This window comes from Vipera berus (genome assembly GCF_964194415.1).
Source record: "Vipera berus genome assembly, chromosome: 6".
Classification (NCBI taxonomy): domain Eukaryota; kingdom Metazoa; phylum Chordata; class Lepidosauria; order Squamata; family Viperidae; genus Vipera; species Vipera berus.
In genome coordinates this window covers 8,545,767-8,566,200 of record NC_138208.1, presented here as the reverse complement: position 1 = coordinate 8,566,200, position 20,434 = coordinate 8,545,767, and the positions used below count along the sequence as shown (strand labels likewise).

At 41.9% G+C, this 20,434-nt stretch overlaps 1 protein-coding gene across 3 annotated transcripts in view; it reads right to left on the bottom strand.

Moving 5' to 3' along the window:
• The window catches only part of ITPR2 (inositol 1,4,5-trisphosphate receptor type 2), a 182,328-nt gene that overhangs the window by 94,334 nt on the left and 67,560 nt on the right, over positions 1 to 20,434 (bottom strand). For all 3 annotated transcript variants that reach the window (XM_081330822.1, XM_081330820.1, XM_081330821.1), the window contains exons 11-22: positions 17,006 to 17,157; positions 16,410 to 16,509; positions 14,364 to 14,524; positions 13,885 to 14,026; positions 12,904 to 13,065; positions 11,611 to 11,783; positions 11,141 to 11,260; positions 10,852 to 11,037; positions 8,748 to 8,999; positions 7,727 to 7,871; positions 5,234 to 5,384; positions 1,090 to 1,283 (exon numbers count right to left, since the gene is read on the bottom strand). In XM_081330822.1, coding sequence (XP_081186948.1) covers positions 1,090 to 1,283; positions 5,234 to 5,384; positions 7,727 to 7,871; positions 8,748 to 8,999; positions 10,852 to 11,037; positions 11,141 to 11,260; positions 11,611 to 11,783; positions 12,904 to 13,065; positions 13,885 to 14,026; positions 14,364 to 14,524; positions 16,410 to 16,509; positions 17,006 to 17,157 — 1,938 coding nt within the window. The remainder of the gene's footprint in view (positions 1 to 1,089; positions 1,284 to 5,233; positions 5,385 to 7,726; positions 7,872 to 8,747; positions 9,000 to 10,851; positions 11,038 to 11,140; positions 11,261 to 11,610; positions 11,784 to 12,903; positions 13,066 to 13,884; positions 14,027 to 14,363; positions 14,525 to 16,409; positions 16,510 to 17,005; positions 17,158 to 20,434) is intronic.

The window sequence follows — 20,434 nt, the reverse complement described above, 5'->3', positions numbered from 1 at the left end:
CCCATCACAGCTATAACAAGAAAGGTTGTAAAATGGGGCAACACTCACTTAACAAATGTCTCACTTAGCAACAGAAATGTTGGGCTCAGTTGGGGATGTAAGTCGAGGACTACGTCTACTCCTCTTCTACTCTACTCTATTTTATCCTGTTTTCTGTTATATTCTGTTCTGTTCTGTTCTGTTCTGTTCTGTTCTGTTCTGTTCTATTCTGCTCTACTCTACTCTACTCTACTCCAGTCCAGTCCATATATTCTATTCTATTCTATTCTATTCTATTCTATTCTATTCTATTCCATTCCATTCCATTCCATTCCATTCCATTCCATTCCATTCCATTCCACTCTATTCCAGTCCAGTCAATATTTTTATTCTATTCTATTCTATTCTATTCTATTCTATTCTATTCTATTCTATTCTATTCTATTCTATTCTATTCTAGTCCAGTCCAGTCCAGTCCAGTCCAGTCCAGTCCATATTTTCTATTCTATTCTATTCTATTCTATTCTATTCTATTCTATTCTATTCTATTCTATTCTATTCTATTCTATTCTATTCTATTCTATTCTATTCCATTCCACTCTATTCCAGTCCAGTCAATATTTTTTATTCTATTCTATTCTATTATTCTATTCTATTCTATTCTATTCTATTCTATTCTATTCTATTCTATTCTATTCTATTCTATTCTATTCTATTCTATTCTATTCTATTCTATTCTATTCTATTATTCTATTCTATTCTATTCTATTCTATTCTATTCTATTCTATTCTATTCTATTCTATTCTATTCTAGTCCAGTCCAGTCCAGTCCATATTTTCTATTCTATTCTATTCTATTCTATTCTATTCTATTCTATTCTATTCTATTCTATTCTATTCTATTCCAGTCCATATTTTCTATTCTATTCTGTTCTGTTCTGTTCTGTCTTGCATTTCTTCATCTGCCCTCATTCTAGCTCCAGAAAATCTCCTTAACTCACAAGGAAAAAAGAGAATACAAAACTCTTGTTTTTCAGACCAAAAGGTTAAGTAAGCTATATTTCGTCCTTTTCTCCAAAAATAAGTAACAGCGCAGATTTTTTTTTTTACCTGTAAAATCTCGATAATTTTTAACTTGGTGTCCATCACGGTGATATCTTCGCTCTCCACAAGGTTGGCTTGTTTGCTTCGGTGGGCGCTTGGGGGAATGTCAGGTGTGGAGGCAGGGAAGATAGACCCCCTGCTGAGGACCATTTGAGTCATCATCTCTCCCACGCCATGAATGGTTCTCATCACATTGTTGCCTGGAAACGAGAGAGATAACAAGGGTTACTCTTGACAGGCAACAGAAAGGCTGAGAATTGGGAGATGAACATAAAAGAAGAACATCTGAGCAAGTAAGTTCCCTTGAACTGAACTCGAGAGTCTGGTGAAAGGAAGGACACATCCATGGAGTGTCTGTCATGGAATGTGTGAATGGCCTTAAGGAAAGAGGAGAAGAGAGGGCGCCTAGGAAACAATGAGAGAAGAGTATCAGGAACCCCCAGTCGCTTAACAGTCAGAGGAAGAAGCTTAGGGAGGACCCTCCCTAATGGATCAAGAGGTTAAAAATGGTGAGGGGAGGTTTGTACCTTCAGACCTTCAGGTCAACCTATTTTTCAAAACATCAGAAGGCAGAACATGAAACAATGGATGGAAACTAATCAAGGAGAGAAGCAACCTGGAACGAAGGAGAATTTTCCTGACGGTGAGAACAATTAACCAGTGGAACAGAAGTTGCCTTCAGAAGTTGTGGGTGGTTCATCACTGGAGGTTTTTAAGAAGAGATTGGAGAGCCAGCTATCTGAAATGGAATAGGGTCTCCTGCTTGAGCAGAGGGTTGGACTAAAAGACCTCCAAGATCCCTTCCAGCTCTATTCTGATTATATTGATTGATTGATTGATTGATTGATTGATTGATTGATTGATTGATTGATTGATTGGGATGGGACAATCCCAGTGGGAACTGGAATGTCATATTGGATTAATTTCCAGTCTAGAACTACAGGAGATAACCAGCGTAGCTCCTTTGGTAGCGCTAACAAGACAGGCAAACCACACAAAATGTGATGTTCCTCAGGCTGCTATTTTATGGACCAACGGCATCTTCCGAACAATCTAGGCTACACAATGGAAATTGCAACAGTCCAAATTCAATATAACTGGGACATTGAATCATCCTCAGCAAAACCTGAGGTTTGCCTTCAGAAGTTATGGGTGCTCCATCATTGGAGTTTTAAAGAAGACATTGGACGACCGTTTGTCTGGAAGGACACAGAGTCTCTTGCTTGAGCAAGGGGTTGGACCAAAAGACTACTTAGCTAGTTGTTACTATATTACAGGTAGTCCTCAACATACAACACTTTGCTTAGTGACTGTTCAAAGTAACAACAGCACTGGAAAAAGTGACTTATGACCATTTTTTCACACTTCCGACTGTTGCAGCATCGCCACGGTCAAGTGATCTACATTCAGATGCTTGACAACTGACTCACATTTATGACGGTCGCAGTGTCCCAGGGTCACGTGATTTATTTAACAACTATGTTACTAATTTAACAACTGCACCGATTCACTTAATAACAGTAGCAAGAAAGGTCATAAAATAGGGCAAAACTCACTTAACAAATTTCTCACTTAGCAACACAAATTCCGGACTTCATTGCGGTCGTAAGTTGAGAATTACCTGAATTGTATTTATTTGGTTCATTAAATTTTTGCTGGTCGTTGACCGAATCAATATATTAAATATAATGGCCAGGCCAAAGAGTATCAATTCTCAGTCATTGCAGTGAGACTCATTCATAAAACTTTACAATTTTCAAGTTTTCTTTGAAGCATCTCCCACGAAACGAAATCTTACTTTTGACACCAATATATAAATTGAACACCTATTCTGGGCCTTCAACAACTTCACAACTCAATGAAATGTGTCAAACAAGAAACGACTGTCTTGCTAATCCCTCCTGTACGAATAATAGAAAAAGACATTAAATGAAAGCCCTTAGCAGTTAAGAAGAAATTAAATTAAGGGGGAATTAATTTTTTTCTATTTAAACATTGCCATTTATACGACACCGAATTATTGCAGCTGGGAAGAGTTTTAACGGGGAAACAAAACCATTTAATTTTAGGATTCACTGTTGAAAGAGGTTGTGACACAAGATCTGGTTTATATCAATCAAGAAGAGCAAAAGTCATAAGCACTCCAGTTTTAGATAAGATGTTTAAAAAAATTACGAGAGGAAGGCAATTATATTTCAAATTAACCCAGAGCAGGTGTTGGAAAAATCTACTTGAGTCAAATAGAAATTGCAATTATGGTGATTACCAGGGACTTTTTTTTTCATCACCCTTGTTCTCTCCCCAAAACAAACCTGGAAATTTTTGCACAACAAGAATTACTAAAGTGCTGTTCAGCATCTGAAAATTAAAGAATGAAAGACAAGCATTTCAACTGAGCTCTAGCTGATCGTAAAATAAGTTGCTCTTCAAAAGCGTTGGATATAGTAAAAAAAAGTGCACAATCATGCCGTTAAAGCTTATGTGAAACACATAAAAAAACAGACTTTTCATCATTCTGCTGGAGCCACTCTCTAACTATTCTTTGCAAACACCGAAGACGTCTCCGTGGTCATGTGGCCGGCATGACTAGATGCCAAAGGCGCACGGAACGCTGTTACCTTCCCACCGTAGTGGTCCCTATTTTTCTACTTGCATTTTTACGTGCTTTCGAACTGCTAGGTTGGCAGAAGCTGGGACAAGTAACAGGCGCTCACTCTGTTACGCGGCACTCGGGATTCGACCTGCCAAACTGCCGTCCTTCTGATCGACAAGCTCAGCGTCCTAACCCACTGAGCTCCCTGGAAATCCTGAATCGTTCCTTTTGTTTTTACATTATTTTATTTACATTTCCTTGCAGACGTCCATCCCTTCTAGCACTGAGGGTGGGTATCTAGCTGGGTAAGGAAATGTCTGCTAGAAAACAACCAAGCTCAGAAAGTACCAAGGATTATTCCTCCTCCTCCTCCTCCTCCTCCTCCTCCTCCTCCCTGCAAACTCTACCAACTTCTACAACTGATGAAGTTATCTAGTTGGGTCATGAAATGTCTGCAATAAAACAACCAAATCAGAGAGCACCAAGAACCCTAAAGTCCTCATCATCCTCTCTTCCTCTTCCCCCTCCTCCTTCTCCTCCTCCTGTCTGCAGACTCTACCCCCTTCTAACACTGATGAAGTTACCTAGTTGGGCCATGAAACGTCTCCATGAAAACCACCACACTCAGAGAGCACCAAGGACCCCACAGTAGTCCTCCTCCTCCTCCTCCTCCTCCTCCTCCTCCTCCTCCTCTTCTCTGCAAATCCCACTTCCTTCTAGCACTTATGATGCTACCTTGTTGGGTCATGAAAACTCTTCAAGAAAGCCACCAAACTCAGAGGGCACCAAGGAGCCCACAGTCCTACTCCTACTCCTACTCCTACTCCTACTCCTCTTCTCTGCAAATCCCACTTCCTTCTAGCACTTATGATGCTACCTTGTTGGGTCATGAAAACTCTTCAAGAAAGCCACCAAACTCAGAGGGCACCAAGGAGCCCACAGTCCTACTCCTACTCCTACTCCTACTCCTCTTCTCTGCAAATCCCACTTCCTTCTAGCACTTATGATGCTACCTTGTTGGGTCATGAAAACTCTTCAAGAAAGCCAGCAAACTCAGAGGGCACCAAGGAGCCCACAGTCCTACTCCTACTCCTACTCCTCCTCTTCTCTGCAAATCCCACTTCCTTCTAGCACTTATGGTGTTACCTATTTGGGTAATGAAACGTCTGCAAGAAAACCACCAAGCTCAGAGAGTACCAAGGACCCCACAGTCCTCCTCCTCCTCCTCCTCCCTCCCTCCCTCCCTCCCCAAAACCAGTCATGTAAACAAGTCGCCAAGTTCTGCCATTTTTTTCCTCTCATGTCCAGACGTATTTCTTCGTAAGCCAGACACTTATTTCTCGAAAAGCCCTAAACGAGATCAATGCTTTTTTTTAATCCAAGCATCATTTTAGGCTTATAATCGGACATGAGATTTCACCCATTATCATGACAGGGCATTTTTCCAGATGCGAACGTAGGAAAGAGAAGGGGGGAGGGGGAAAAAAAACAACCCGATACGCGATAAACATTTTCTGGGGACGCTGGCGTTTCCCTCCCACCCACCCCCTCCTTTACCTCCATCCTGAAATTTGTTTAATCTTTCAAAGTAGGATGACAAGGGCACTTGTACAATGTCGAGGATAGCCAATAGCGTTCTGGTCAGTCTCAGCAGTTCACTGAAACTGTAAAAACCAAAGTATATGAGATTGCGAGCGAGGTGCACCACCTAAAAAAAAAAATGAAAACAGAGACAAGAAAGATCAAAAGCAAGAAAGGGAACCCAGCGCTCAACTTGCAACGAATGGACTGATGTGGTTATATGCTCGAGAACTCATCCAGAATAGAGCTAGTCCTCTCCTTACGGTCACAGCTCAGCCCAAACTTTAAGTTGCTAAGCGAGTCAGTTGTTAAAGTGAGTTCTGCCCCATTTTACCACCTTTCTTGCCACGGTGGTTAAGTGAATCACTGCAGTTGTTAATTGAGTAACACGGTTGTTAAGTCAATCTGGTTTCTCTATTATTATTATTATTATTATTATTATTATTATTATTATTATTATTATTATTATTATTATTATTATTATTATTATTATTATTATTATTATTATTATTATTTTATTCATTAAACATGAACCTCAGTCAACTGAACACTCAAATTGACTGGCACTAATGATTGACACGGGTTGCTGCCAGCATCCTAGGTATCAACCAGGTATCTCCTTAAAATGTAAGATGTTCCGAGTAGCGCAGTTTTTTGTAGCTTTGCTGGAGTTATTGCAGGAAGCTGCAATTTCTTGATGTATTTTGCAAAGTTTTTGGACATAGTTCCCCGTGCTGCTGCATCATCATCATCATCATCATCATCATCATCATTATTATTATTTTATTCATAAAACATGAAACTCAGTCAACTGAACACTCAAATTGACTGGCACTAATGGTTGACACGGGTTGCTGCCAGCATCCTAGGTATCAACCAGGTATTATTATTATTATTATTATTATTATTATTATTATTATTATTATTATTATTATTATTATTATTATTATTATTATTATTATTATTATCCTTTCATTCATTAAACATTAACCTCAGTCAACTGAACACTCAAATTGACTGGTGCTGATGGTTGACACGGGTTGCTGCCAGCATCCTAGGTATCAACCAGGTATCTCCTTAAAATGTGAGATGTTCCGAGTAGCACAGTTTTTTGTAGCTTTGCTGGAGTTATTGCAGGAAGCTGCAATTTCTTGATGTATTTTGCAAAGTATTATTATTATTATTATTATTATTATTATTATTATTATTATTATTATTATTATTATTATTATTATTATTAATTATTATTCTGCCTATCCCAGGTCCTTGGTAAGGACTCGATAGGTAGACAAAAATGCCAAATCCAGTCTGAACATCTGGCTGACTGTGCGATGATCAATAATAATAATAATAATAATAATAATAATAATAATAATAATAATAATAATAATAATAATAATAATAATAATAATAGAAGGGGCCTTGGAGGTCATCTAGTGGGCCTATACCATTCCAGACAAATGGTTGTCCAATCGCTTCTTAATGTCTATGGAGTTTCTCCTCCACTTGAACACCATCATTGGCATTGACAAGTTCGCCATTAGTCAACTGCAAAAGGCGGCCTTACTAGGAACTGCTTCCATCCTGCGATGAGATCTGTAATACCATCAAGCATCCGCATCTGCCTATCCCAGGTCCTCAGTAAGGACTCAATGGGTAGACAAAAATGCCAAATCCAGTCTGAACATCTGACTGACTGTGCGATGATCAATAATAAAGTTGGAAGGGACCTTGGAGGTCATCTAGTGAGCCTACACCATTTCAGACAAATGGTTGTCCAATCTCTTCTTCATGTCTATGGAGATTCTCAGTCTATCCAGGTCATGGTTGTCCCAAAGGTGCTTTTTCCAGGAGGCAACTGGACTTCCTTGTTGTTTTTTCTTTGAAGACGTATCGCTTCTCATCCAAGAAACTTCCTCAGCTCTAACCTTCTCCCCGCCATCCAGTCAGAGCTGAAGAAGCTTCTTGGATGAGAAGCGAAATGTCTTCAAAGAAAAACAAGAAAGTCCAGTTGCCTCCTAAAAAAGCACTCACAACTTCTGGAGGCAAGCTGTTCCACTGGTTTATCTCCTGCATTTTTTAGTGGGCTGCAGGAGACGGCTGTGATATTACAGAAATCTTCCTGGCTTGTTTGTTTTTGGTGTTGTTTGGTTTTTTTTGGACTTTGTAGTCCCTCTTAAACACCCAACGTTCCTCACAACTGCGCTGTCCGTATCAGCATCAAAAGAGACAAATTCGTTTTGTCAGTTTTGTTCGGAGGGCCCAATAGTGAAGGTTTTCAACAAAGAAATGAAAACGGCTTGTTCTGGCTCCTTCCATTTTTCTCATTTTTTTTGCCAAAACTAATATTTACATGGTCCCAAAACATCCATTCTTAGGCTGAAAAGCTGGCAGGCTTCTCGATCTCACATGGGGAATCTAAAAGCTACGAGTTGCTGCTGCCCCAGATTATTGTGACAAAATTGTAACCTCAAATGTCAGCTTGTTCTTCTCCTTGTCTCCAAAAGGGAAAGGCTGATTAACAACTTCTTTTAAGTAATCTTCTACAAATTCCATCGTAAAAGCAAACTTCCTCTTCATGTCATTTCGGGTTGAATCGGTGAAGGAGTCATACCTGCAAAGAGAGAGCAGGTTAGGGTGGGACGTAGGTCACGCTCCATAAATCAGGAGCCTTCAAACTTGGCCCTTTTATGACTTGTGGACTTCAACTCCCAGAATTCCTCAGCCTGGCACGCTGGCTGAGGAATTCTGGGAGTTGAAATCCACAAGTCATAAAAGGGCCATGTTTGAAGACCCTTGCCATAAATCCTGATGTACATTTTCTCATTTCGACGAAATCTAAGTTCCTGTGAATACCCCTGATGGGTACGAAATCCTGATATTAGACTTACCCCATCCATAATCCCAGGTAGTCCTCCATTTACGACTACAATTGAGCCCAAAGTTTCTGTTGCTAAATGAGACATTTGTTAAGTGAGTTTTGCCCCATTTTATGACCTTTCTTGCCCCGGTTATTAAGTGAGCCAGTGCAGCTGTTCAGCGAATCTGGCTTCCCCATTAACTTTGCTTGTCAGAAGTGAATCAGCCCGGGACACTGCAACATCATAAATATGAACCAGATACCAAGCATCCGAATTTTGACCACGTGATCACAAAGATGCTGCAAGGGTCCTAAATGTGAAAAATGATCCTAAGTCACTTTTTTTCCAGTGCCACTGCAACTTTGAACGGTTACTAAATGAACTGTTGTAAGTCGAACCCCGCCGGTAACTTTTTTTAGAATTTACGAAAGGTAAATCTTCCTTCTTAAGAGGATTCGGGGATTGAATGGATACGATCTTGGACTGTCGTGATCACGCGATTGCAGTGGGCAGTCACAACTTTGGGGGTCACTTTTTTCGAGTCCGTCGTGACTCGGAACAGCCGTTCCGGTAAGCTGAGGACCGCCTGTATCATGGAGGGGATCTGTTGTTTTCAGAAAGGCACTTACTCATGGATAGTAATCTTGGTAGGTATTTCAGTCCACAGCCTGGCGTACTTTACAGGCACTCCCGTCTCTTGAGGATCTCTGTCGACGTGCATATGTAACATTAAACGGCAAAACGATGCTCGCAGCTCATAAGGTAGGCTTTCGTCCGACATGCACCGTAAGATCAAATCCACGGACAGCTGGGTGGAAATCTGATTTATAGCCAAATATTGGCGATCCAAACACATCCTTGCAAAGAGGTTCAATTGATACCTTCAGATAAGAAGATAAAACTGTTATCTGCAGTCTGCCTCGGTTTCCCTAAAACGCCGTGGCTAAAGGAACAGCCTAACCGCCAGACGAGTATGGCATGTTAGCCAGAATGATTTTCTTCCCTTTTTTTTGTTCAAACTTTCCTTTCGGTTCTAAAACCAGACCCGCAATATGTGACCTGCACACAGGCATCCCTGTCGCAAATTCCAGAAGTGTTTTAAAATTCTTTGGTTTTCAGAATTTATCATGCAATCCAATCCAAGCTTAACGAGAAGTAAAACCCGCGGTGTTGAACCGTGGGAATTGAGTACCGATCTGCATATAAACTCCAGCCTTTATTTAACCAAATAAAAGAATTTGAGTTTGAAAGAGGAATGCAAAATATCTGCAGATCACACATGAAAAGAGCTCAGAAATTTTCCCTTCCAGAGGAGCCCAAATTTCCACTCCCTGAAGATCCAAAATGTTGCAGGTAATCCTCAACTTATGACTGTTTGCTGTTTGTTCCAACAGCTGCCGCCAAAAAGGTCACAAAATTGGGTGAGCCAGGTGGGTGACCCAATTTACAACCACTGCAACTTACAGTCTTAGTTGAGGACTACCTGTATTCATTTCTCATATTTATCCATCAGAAGCCAGAACATCCGAAATGTATCTCCTTGTAATCTCCTCTTTAAATCCTGATCACATCAAACATCAGAACTCTTTAAAACAATATATACTAAAATAACAGTCCCGGAACGTTCATTTCAGGCTATCCATGAAATTATCAGGAATTAGTCCTGTTTTGTTTTTAATATTCATTTAATATTCATATCCTACTTGGTTTAACAAGGTTCTTCCATGGTCTTTCATGAAATGAAATAGTTAAATTCACACCAAACTAAGAGACTTTCAACAATCGGCTGGTTTTTATAGCACTGAGCAACAGTAATAGCACTTAGACTTATATACCACTTCACAGCCCTCTCTAAGCAGTTTACAGAGTCAGCCTCCTGCCCCCGACAAATCTGGGTTCTCATTTTATCGACCTCGGAAGGATGGAAGGCTGAGTCAACCTTCAGCCAGTCAGGATCGAACTGCTGGCAGTGGGCAGAGTCAGCCTACAAACCTGCGTTCTAACCTCTGCACCACTAGGGCTCTTTATACTCGAAATATTGCATTAAACAAAGCGCATGTTATAAATGTGGACTTGGCTACTTCCAGCTTCATTTGGACGCTCCCCCCTTCCCCCCCCTTAATTTTCCTGACATGCTAATGGAGCTGTGCTGGAGATGAACTGGCTTCATTTCAAGTTTCTCAAAGGGGTATAATATTTTTTCCCCCAACGAATTTCTAATACAGGCTTCGTTCATCATTGTATCGACCTTGACTTGTCTCAGAATGCTTTAGTGTGATAAGAAAGCCGTGGATTGTCAGTAAAGCTAAAGAAGAAGGAAAAATTGTTTAGGATCGCCTACAGTTTTTGTAGGGGACGCGGTGGCTCAGTGGGTTAGGACACTGAGCTTGTTGACCAGATGGTCGGCAGTTTGGCGGGTCGAATCCCGAGTGCCGCGTAACAGAGTGAGCGCCTGTTACTCGTCCCAGCTTCTGCCAACCTAGCAGTTCGAAAGCACGTAAAAATGCAAGTAGAAAAATAGGGACCACTACGGTGGGAAGGTAACAGCGTTCCGTGTGCCTTTGGCGTCTAGTCACGCCGGCCACATGACCACGGAGACGTCCTCGGACAAGCGCTGGCTTTGAAACGGAGATGAGCACCGGCCCCTAGAGTCAGAAACGACTAGCACGCATGTGCGGGGGAACCTATACCTTTACCTTTACAGTTTTTGTTCTGCCTTTTGAGAAAAATTACCTGTAATAAGTAAGGACCTCTAAATCGGTTTTGGTGCCCTCCTTCGCTTCCTGTGCCAGGTGGCGGATGGCTTTTCCATGGGGCTCCTTGTTACTGTCAATCCAATATAACCACACCTCTTCTTCTTCCATATCGTCGGAAAGGGAGGAGCAATTCAAAGGGTTGTCCATTTGCATGGACACCAGCCTTTAAAACAAGGGTGGACACTATCACTACCAAGGGTTGGCATTAACACGTGGCTTAAGAGAAGCCATGCAGAACCGTTACAAGTAGATCTCAGTGGGCTTACTTTGTCTGAATGAGGATGTCCGCATTTCCTGGACTCAGCATGTATTTACAAATGAGTTCCTGAGTGACGGGGATTGCAGCTGTGTTGGAAACACACAGGTCGGAGAGATAATCCAGGAACCTTGGCAAGGGGCAAGGTTGACAAGAAGATAAGATGCTTCAAATTGTGCAAATTCAAAGAAATTTACAGAAATACAACTATGATAATTCATCCATTCATGAAAGATGATAGCTAGACAGCGAGATGGACAGATGGATGAATGGATAGATTAGATAGATTAGATAGATAGATAGATAGATAGATAGATAGATAGATAGATAGATAGATAGATAGATAGATAGATAGATGAAAGACATACAGAGACACACAGAGAGAAATGCTAGTTTTACAAATCATCACCACAATTTTATAGTAAATATTCACAAATAAAAAGTTAATCAATGACATGAATTCTGTGAGAGGCTTCAAACCTTGGCTCTCGGTTCCTCCTGAGTAAATTCACAAATGTCTCGATTTCTTTAGCTGTGATATGTTTCTCCAGCAGCTTCCTGTTGTTGTGCAACAAAGCTGTGATCGTATCTTCTGCCAAGATATCATAGCCAATTTGAGACTGCATGATGCAGAAATTGGTAGCAATGTATTCCTGGAAGAAAACCCCAGAACAACCTGCTAAATGGTTTGAAAACAGGAACACTGCACACGACTTCTCCATGTTCCATATTTATTCCGTATTATTTCCCCTCCTTGGTGTTAACCAAGCTCAGCACCAAGGAGTCGGCAGGAAGAGAAACCCAGATAAGCATGGATTAACACCAGACAAACAATCAAGCAGAAATCAATGTCCTAGTAGTCAAACAACTACCAAGCAGGAAACCGGTCTCCCACCAACACTTCCTAGGGCAAACAACTGTATATCAGAAGGGAGCAAACCATACACTCCCTTCTAGCACTGATGATGTGACCTAGTTGGGTCATGGAATGTCTGCAAGAAAACCAACAAACTCAGAGAGCACCAAAGATTCCACAATCCTCCTCCTCTTCCTCCTCTCTGCAAACCCCAACCCCTTCTGATGATCTTACCTAGTTGGGCCATGAAATATCTGCAAGAAACCCACCAAGTTCAGAGAACACTAAGGATCCTACAGTCCTCCTTCTCCTCCTTTTCCCTGCAAACCCCACTCCCTTCTAGCACTGATGATGCTACCAAGTTGGGGTAATGAAACATCTGCAAGAAACCCACCAAGCTCAGAGAACATCAAGGATCCCACAGTTTTCATCCTCCTCCTCCTCCTTCCTCTCCTCCTCTTCTCTTCCTCTCCATAAGCCCTACTCCCTTCTAGCACTGATGATGCTACCAAGTTGGGGTAATGAAACATCTGCAAGAAACCCACCAAGCTCAGAGAACATCAAGGATCCCACAGTTTTCATCCTCATCCTCCTCCTTCCTCTTCTCCTCCTCTCCTCCTCTCCATAAGCCCTACTCCCTTCTAGCACTAATGATGCTACCAAGTTGGGGTAATAAAATGTCTGAAAGAAACCCACCAAACTCAAAGAACACCAAGGATCCCACAGTCATCGTCCTCCTCCTCCTCCTCCCTCTCCTCCTCTCTCCATACGCCCTACTCCCTTCTAGCACTGATGATGTGACCTAGTTGGGTAATGAAACATCCGCAAGAAAACAACCAAGCTCAGAGAGCACCAAGGACCCTTCATTTCAACCCTCAGCTGCAAATCTTCTCTTCTGTCGGTAGAAAAAGACCCACCTGATTTTTTCTGTAGTCCTGTTGAGAATGACGAAGGATTCTGTAGCAAAGTCTAAGCATGTATTTGTATGGGGCGTATCTCTGGTCTCCCAAGTCTTCCAATCTCAACATGGCTCCTTCGCCAGCTTTCTCTTTAAATGGGGTTTTCAATATTCCAAAAATCTGTTTCCAAACAACAGTGACAGATAAGACAAATGCGCACCAAGTTATGCTACTGAGGAAAGCAAATAAAAGATCTTCTGGTAAGCATTCATAAACCAAAGGCAGCTCTTTACCACCGCTACGAACAGACAGTCCTCAGGTTATGGCCATAAGTGAGTCTACAACTGCTGACCTAAGCCATGAGGGGCATAAAGCAGGTCCCACACACCTGATTTTATGACCTTCTTTTGCGGCGGATGTTAAGCATGTTAGGGAGGCTGTTAAAAGTGGATATTGGGTGGGTTTTGCTGGAAATTGGAAGTAAATGATTGTTTCTGGTAAAAACATCATACAGTTGTTCAATTTCCTCAAAACACGTTTCTCCAGTCTAGAGCCTCTTTGATGATGATGATGATGATGACAGCAGTAGTAGTAGTAGTAGTAATAGTAGTAGTAATGTTGGAAGGGACCTTGGAGGTCATCTAGTCCAACCCCCTGCTCAGGCAGGAAACCCTATACCATTTCAGACAAATGGCTGTCCAGTGTCTTCCAGTGTTGGAGCATTCACCACTTCTGGAGGCAGGTTGTTCCACTGGTTAATTGTTCTAACTGTCAGGAAGTTTCTCCTTAGTTCTAGGTTGCTTCTCTCCTTGACTAGTTTCCATCTGTTGCTTCTTGATGTGCTAACACAACACTCAGAGTTTCTAACCCATGTCACAACATTTTTTTTATATTTTTATTTTTTAAAAGCCATCCCTTAAGATAGTGGGCACCACCAAGGAAAGGATTACACGGCATCTCTCCACTTCATTTTAGGGACTGCATTTGTCAGCCACCTACCTGTTCCAATATATTTTGTTCCCTCATTAATTTCTGCCTCTCTCGATTGGGTTTAATCACCACCACATCCAAAACCTCTTGGCCGTTGTTCTGCACATCAGCCACAAAGAAAATGAGATCCTCCAAGAGCTTAGTGACAAACCTAAGATAAGTTTGAAACAACAATCAAGAACGTTCATTTCCACATAAGTTCAACCTCCCCTAAACTCCACACCTTCAAATGATGACAGATCCCAACATAGCTGATTGTTACAAAACATCTGGACTCAAATCTGAAGTCTTTTTCATCTCCAACCCCTCTCCAATCCACATTTAGCTTCCTAACCCAGATTAAAACTAGCCAGATGTTGCCAGCTAGTGTGGTTATACAGAGCTGTTATTCAAAAAAAAAACCACCACACATAATAAGGCAATTATTTCCTTATAATTACATTCCATTCAGGAAACACTGAACAGAAAAGGCAAGAAAGACCGTTCACCTCCTTTCATTTTGAGTTACCGAGCCGTTCTCCAAATTTTTGACTATCGATGCTAACACCTTGTTGGCATCATTTGCAAAGTCCAAGTCTCTGACCTCCGACAGAGGAACAGAGACGATGGCAAAGGCTTCTTTGTCTTCTTTTGTCTGGCAGGTCCCAATCTAGGGATCAGGAGGAAAAAGCAATAATAAATCAATCCCATATCTACCAATTTGTCTTTTACCATCCATCACCTATCTATCTGTATCTATCATTATCTATAATCCATCATCAATATATCTGTAATCTATTATCTATTTATCATCTATCATCTATTTATCATCTTCCAATCAATCATCTATCTCTATCATCTACTATCATCTATCTATCTATCTATCTAATCTATCTATCTATCTATCTATCTATCTATCTATCTATCTATCTATCATCTATCTACTATCTACCCATCATCAATCTATCTCTCTATCTCTCTATTTCTCTATCTCACCATGCATCCATCATCTATCTTTATCTATCACCTATCTATCATCTATTTATCTTGTATCTGTAATCTATCAATAATCTATCATCTATAGATCTATATCATCTATCTATCCATCATCTATCTTTATCATCTATCATCTATTTATCATGTATCTGTAATCTATCAATAATCTATCTATAGACTATCTATAGATTATTATCTAGCAATAATCTATCATCTATAGATCTATATCTATCATTCATCCATCCATATCTATATATCTATATATCTATCATCTATCTACCCATCAATCTATTTCTCTATCTCTCTATTTCTCTATCTCACCATGCATCCATCTTCTATATCTATCATCTATCTATCATCTATTTATCTTGTATCTGTAATCTATCAATAATCTATCATCTATAGATCTATATCATCTATCTATTCATCATCTATCTTTATCATCTATCATCTATTTATCATGTATCTGTAATCTATCAATAATCTATCTATATATCTATTTATATCTAGCAATAATCTATCATCTATAGATCTATATCTATCTTTCATCCATCCATATCTATATATCTATCATCTATCTACCCATCAATCTATTTCTCTATCTCTCTATTTCTCTATCTAACCATGCATCCATCATCTATTTTTATCTATCATCTATTTATCTTGTGTCTGTAATCTATCAATAATCTCTCATCTATAGATCTATGGGGGACATAGTGGCTCAGTGGGTTAGGACGCTGAGCTGGTCGATCAGAAGGTCGGCAGTTTGGCGGGTCGAATCCCGAGTGCCGCGTAACAGAGTGAGTGCCTGTTACTCGTCCCAGCTTCTGCCAACCTAGCAGTTTGAAAGCATGTAAAAATTCAAGTAGAAAAATAGGGACCACTACGGTGGGAAGGTAACAGCGTTCCGTGCACCTTTGGCGTCTAGTCATGCCGGCCACATGACCACGGAGACGTCCTCGGACAAGTGCTGGCTCTTCGGCTTTGAAACGGAGATGAGCACCGGCCTCTAGAGTCAGAAACGACTAGCACGCATGTGCGGGGGAACCTTTACCTTTACCTTTAATAGATCTATCTATCTATCTATCTATCTATCTATCTATCTATCTATCTATCTATCTATCTATCTATCTATCTATCAATCTACCTATCTATCTATCTATCTATCTATCTATCTATCTATCTATCCACCCATCATCTATCATCACTTATTTATTTATCATGTATCATCATTTATCATGTATCATGTATTATCTATCAATAATCTATCTATATATCTATTTATATCTAGCAATAATCTATCATCTATAGATCTATATCTATCAATCATCCATCCTTCATCCATCCCATATCTATCTATCTATCTATCTATCTATCTATCTATCTATCTATCTATCTATCTATCTATCATCTATCTATCTATCTATCTATCTATCTATCTATCTATCTATCTATCTATCTACCTCTCTATCTTTTAATTCTTATTCGCCCATGTCCCTCAGAGGATTGAAAAAGTCCTTTTTGTAGACAAAGTCCGATTTAACAAACTTCCTGTTTACCTTTAACATTACAGGCCTTTCTTCATCTTTGTCAATTGGGATACTTGTGCTGGTCACCCACGTGTTGGTGCAAAGATGCCTCAGCCGTACATATGAATTCCTAAATAAATAAAAAACAGGGGAAACAGGAAATGAGCTTTCAACCTTGGACCAGATCATACATTCTCCACTCTCTCCGAAGGAATCTGGACCTAGCTAAAATAATCTTCTTCCACTTGAGGTCAGCTCCTGGTGACCTCATAGACATATCCATAAGTTTTTCTTGATCATTATATAAGAAATGGCTTGGTTGCCTTCTTCTGGAATGGCTTTTTGACTTTCCGTCCCAGCCTATCCTTTCAGGACTTCCTGGGAGTGTCCTGTGCGAACACTAACGAGATCCACCAAGGAGAAAAGGTGTAGGTATCTTATAGAACAGTTGCATCTCTCCAACCTACAGTACTAAAGATGCATCTAGGGATAACCCAAAGCTTGGGTCCAGCCCAAGTTGGCTTCTTGACTTTCAGATAGAATTCCGTTTGGAAAGAACCTGAGACAGACAGGCAGAGAGATGGAAACACACCCACACAACATTTCATTTCTGTCTCCAACAGTACCTTGGAACCAGGCAGTCCGCCCTTTGCAAAGTGGTGGCATCCAGTTCAAATAGAGAGGCAATGTCATTTCCATGAGGGACAGACACCAGAGTGTACATGATCTTCTCTCCCGCTTGCCGTTTCTTCTTTGACGCTAGAAGCTCGTGATCTTTCTGCCGAGATGGAATGGGGGAATTACTTGATTCGTCTAGGAGCTGACTGTTAACTCTCACTACAGGTGGTCCGCAACTTAAAACCACAACTGAGCCCAGCATTTCCGTTGCTAAGCGAGACACTGGTTAAGTGAGTTTTGCCCCATTTTACCACTAAGCGAATCACCGCAGATGTTAAGTTAGTCGCACGGTTGAGAAGTGAATCTGGCTTCCCAACTGACTTTTGCTTGTCAGATGGTCACAAAAGGGGATCACCTGACCCCGGGACACTGCGACCGTCAGAACCATGAGTCAGTTGCCAAGCGTCTGAATTTTGATCACGTGACCGTGGGGATGCGGCAAAGTGGGGGAAATGGTTGTTAAGTCCCTTTTTTTCAGGGCCACTGTAACTTTGAATGGTCACTAAATGAACTGCTGTACGTTGAGGAGTCCCCACCGTGTTTCCCCAAAAGTAAGACCTACACCAGGGGTAGGCAACCTTGGGTCTTTTATGACTTGTGGACTTCAACTCCCAGAATTCCTGAGCCAGCCATGCTGAGGGGAAAGGGAGAGATTTCCAAGCTGAGCCATGCTGGCTGAGGAATTCTGGGAGTTGAAGTCCACGAGTCATAAAAGAGCCAAGGTTGCCTACCCCTGGCCTAGGCCTAGGCCGCTTTATGACTCGTGGACTTCAACTCCCAGAATTCCTGAGCCAGCCACGCTGAGGGAAAAGGGAGAGGTTTCCAAGCTGAGCCATGCTGGCTGAGGAATTCTGGGAGTTGAAGTCCACAAGTCATAAAAGAGCCAAGGTTGCCTAACCCTGACCTACACCAACAAAAAGCCCTAGCTTGATTTTTGGGGGTGGGCCTCAGATAAGCCCTATCCCAAAAATAAGCCCTAGTTTTGGGCGAGGCGCATGCCTAAAAATCAAGCTAGAGTGGGGGTAGGGATGTGGAGCTGCCCCACCTGCCCCGCACCCACTTGCAGCCAGCCCACCTCTCCTTCTGAGGCCTCTTCTGCAGCCAGGCCTGCATTTCTCAGTCCCAAGGCTTTCTGGAAGGCCTCTGCAGCCAAGAACCGAGCTATGGGTTCAATCCGTAGCTCATTCTGCAAGATCTCAGCAGCCGAGCACCCAGCTATGGATTAAATCTGTAGCTCGGTACTCAGCTGCTTAGGCCTCCTGGAAAGGCCTGACTGCAAAATGCAGGCCCGAATGCAGCTGCAGAACTTCGGCCCCAGAAAAAGTGGACCAGCTGGCTGGAGCTGTCGGTGCCGGAGATGAGGCAAGGCCTACCCCCAAAATTAGAACTGCTGCCTCTTTTGTAGGCAAAAAAAATAAGACCCATTCTTATTTTCAGGGAAACACGGTATATACCATTTTGAATAGGATTTAACAGTGGGAAATTTATTTTCCTTTTGGCATCCACTGCAGAAGCTTATTGCTTTACTTCAAGGTTTCTCAACTTTGGCAACCTAAAAAAACTGTGGACTTCAACTCCCAGAATTCTCCAGTTTGCTTTGCAACCTGAAAGCTGTATAATGTGATCAAGTGGCTCTGGGGGGAGGGGGCAACAGATTTAGAATACAGACAGTCCTCGAATTACGATCACAATTGAGCCCACACTCTCTGTTGCTGAGTGAGACATTAGTTAAGCGCATTTTGCCCCATTTTACGAACTTCCTTGCCACAGTGGTTAAGTGAATCCCTGCAGACATTGTGTTAGTAGCACGGTTACAAAGTAAATCAGGCTTCCCCCATTGAGTCTGATAGTTGGAAAGTCACAAAGGGGGATCACGTGACCCTGGGATAACGCCACCATCATAAATACAAATAGGTGGCCTGGAGTCTGGATTTTGATCACGTGACCGCGGGGATGCATCCACGGTCGTTAAGTGTGAAAAAGGGTCGCAAGCCCCTTTTTCCAGGGCCGTTGTAACTTTGAAAGGTCACTAAATGAGCTGCTGTAAGTTGAGAACCAGCTATCGTTCCTGCTCTCTCCCACTCCGATCTCTTTCCCCATGGCAGAAATTAAGTGCCCGCCTTGCTCCTGAACATTACTTGAGCACTGCTAGGCTCTTTTGCAAGACCTTCCTAAGGCTGACTCATTTGTGAGTCATCCTGTTTTCGCTGAGTCGTTGAGCATAAAGGGCTTGTTGGAAAGAGGATGGAGAGAAGGACAAAGGGAGGAGAAGAACATCCTGTAAGGAGCTATTTGGATGCTTCTGGATCGATCCCAACCTGGGTAGAGCCACCAAATAAGGAACGTGTCCAGATGGCACATGAGTTCATTTTATGCCCGCTCAACGTGATGCATATGCCTTCACGGGTGCGTGCCAGCAACCAAAAAGACTGGGGATGTTTTCTTATTCATCTCCGCTTCTTGCATTCTGCAACCAAGCCAGTTTCTGCTGAATTTCGATTAAAAAGCAAAAAGAAAAGGGGGTGGGAACCTCTACGCCCCTTAGATGACACAAATTGAAATCCATGGTGCTCTCTGAGCCTGGTTGTTTTCTTGCAGTTATACCCCAGTTATACCCCATAGTCGTTGTCCTCCTCCTCCTCCTCCTCTTCCTCCTCTCCACCAACCCCACTCCCTTCTAGCACTGATGATGTTGCCTAGCTTGGTAATGAAACATCTGCAAGAAAGCCACCAAGCTCAGAGGGCACCAAGGACCCCATAGTCGTGGTCCTCCTCCTCTTCCTCCTCCTCCTCCTCCTCCTCTCCACCAACCCCACTCCCTTCTAGCACTGATGATGTTGCCTAGCTTGGTAATGAAACATCTGCAAGAAAGCCACCAAGCTCAGAGGGCACCAAGGACCCCATAGTTGTTGTCCTCCTCCTCTCCACCAACCCCATTCCCTTCTAGCACTGATGATGTTACCAAGTTGAGTCATGAAACGTCTGCAAGAAAACTACCAAGCTCAGAGAGCACCCAGGACCCCACAGTTCAAATCTCTGAGTTACAAATATTCTCTTCTATCGGTACAAACTGAATTGTTAATTAAGGAAGTCCTTTTGTCCACCAAGCTCTTCCTGAAAGATGCTTGGAAGGGGCATGCCTGAGAGTGTGGCTGAGATGCCGTGTAACGCTTGAGGATGGTGCACTGTTGCAAATTCAACCCTAAGCTTTCACACCTGCTGCTCTCCCAAAATGCTGAAACGGATCCGAGTTGGATAGCTTAAATAAGCGTTCTAGTTTTGTGGCCAAAAAAAAAAATGTTGACCCCCCCGAAAGAAGCGCCCTTTTTTTCCAACATTCAAATATCAGAAGATTGTACAGGGAAATATTTCACCAC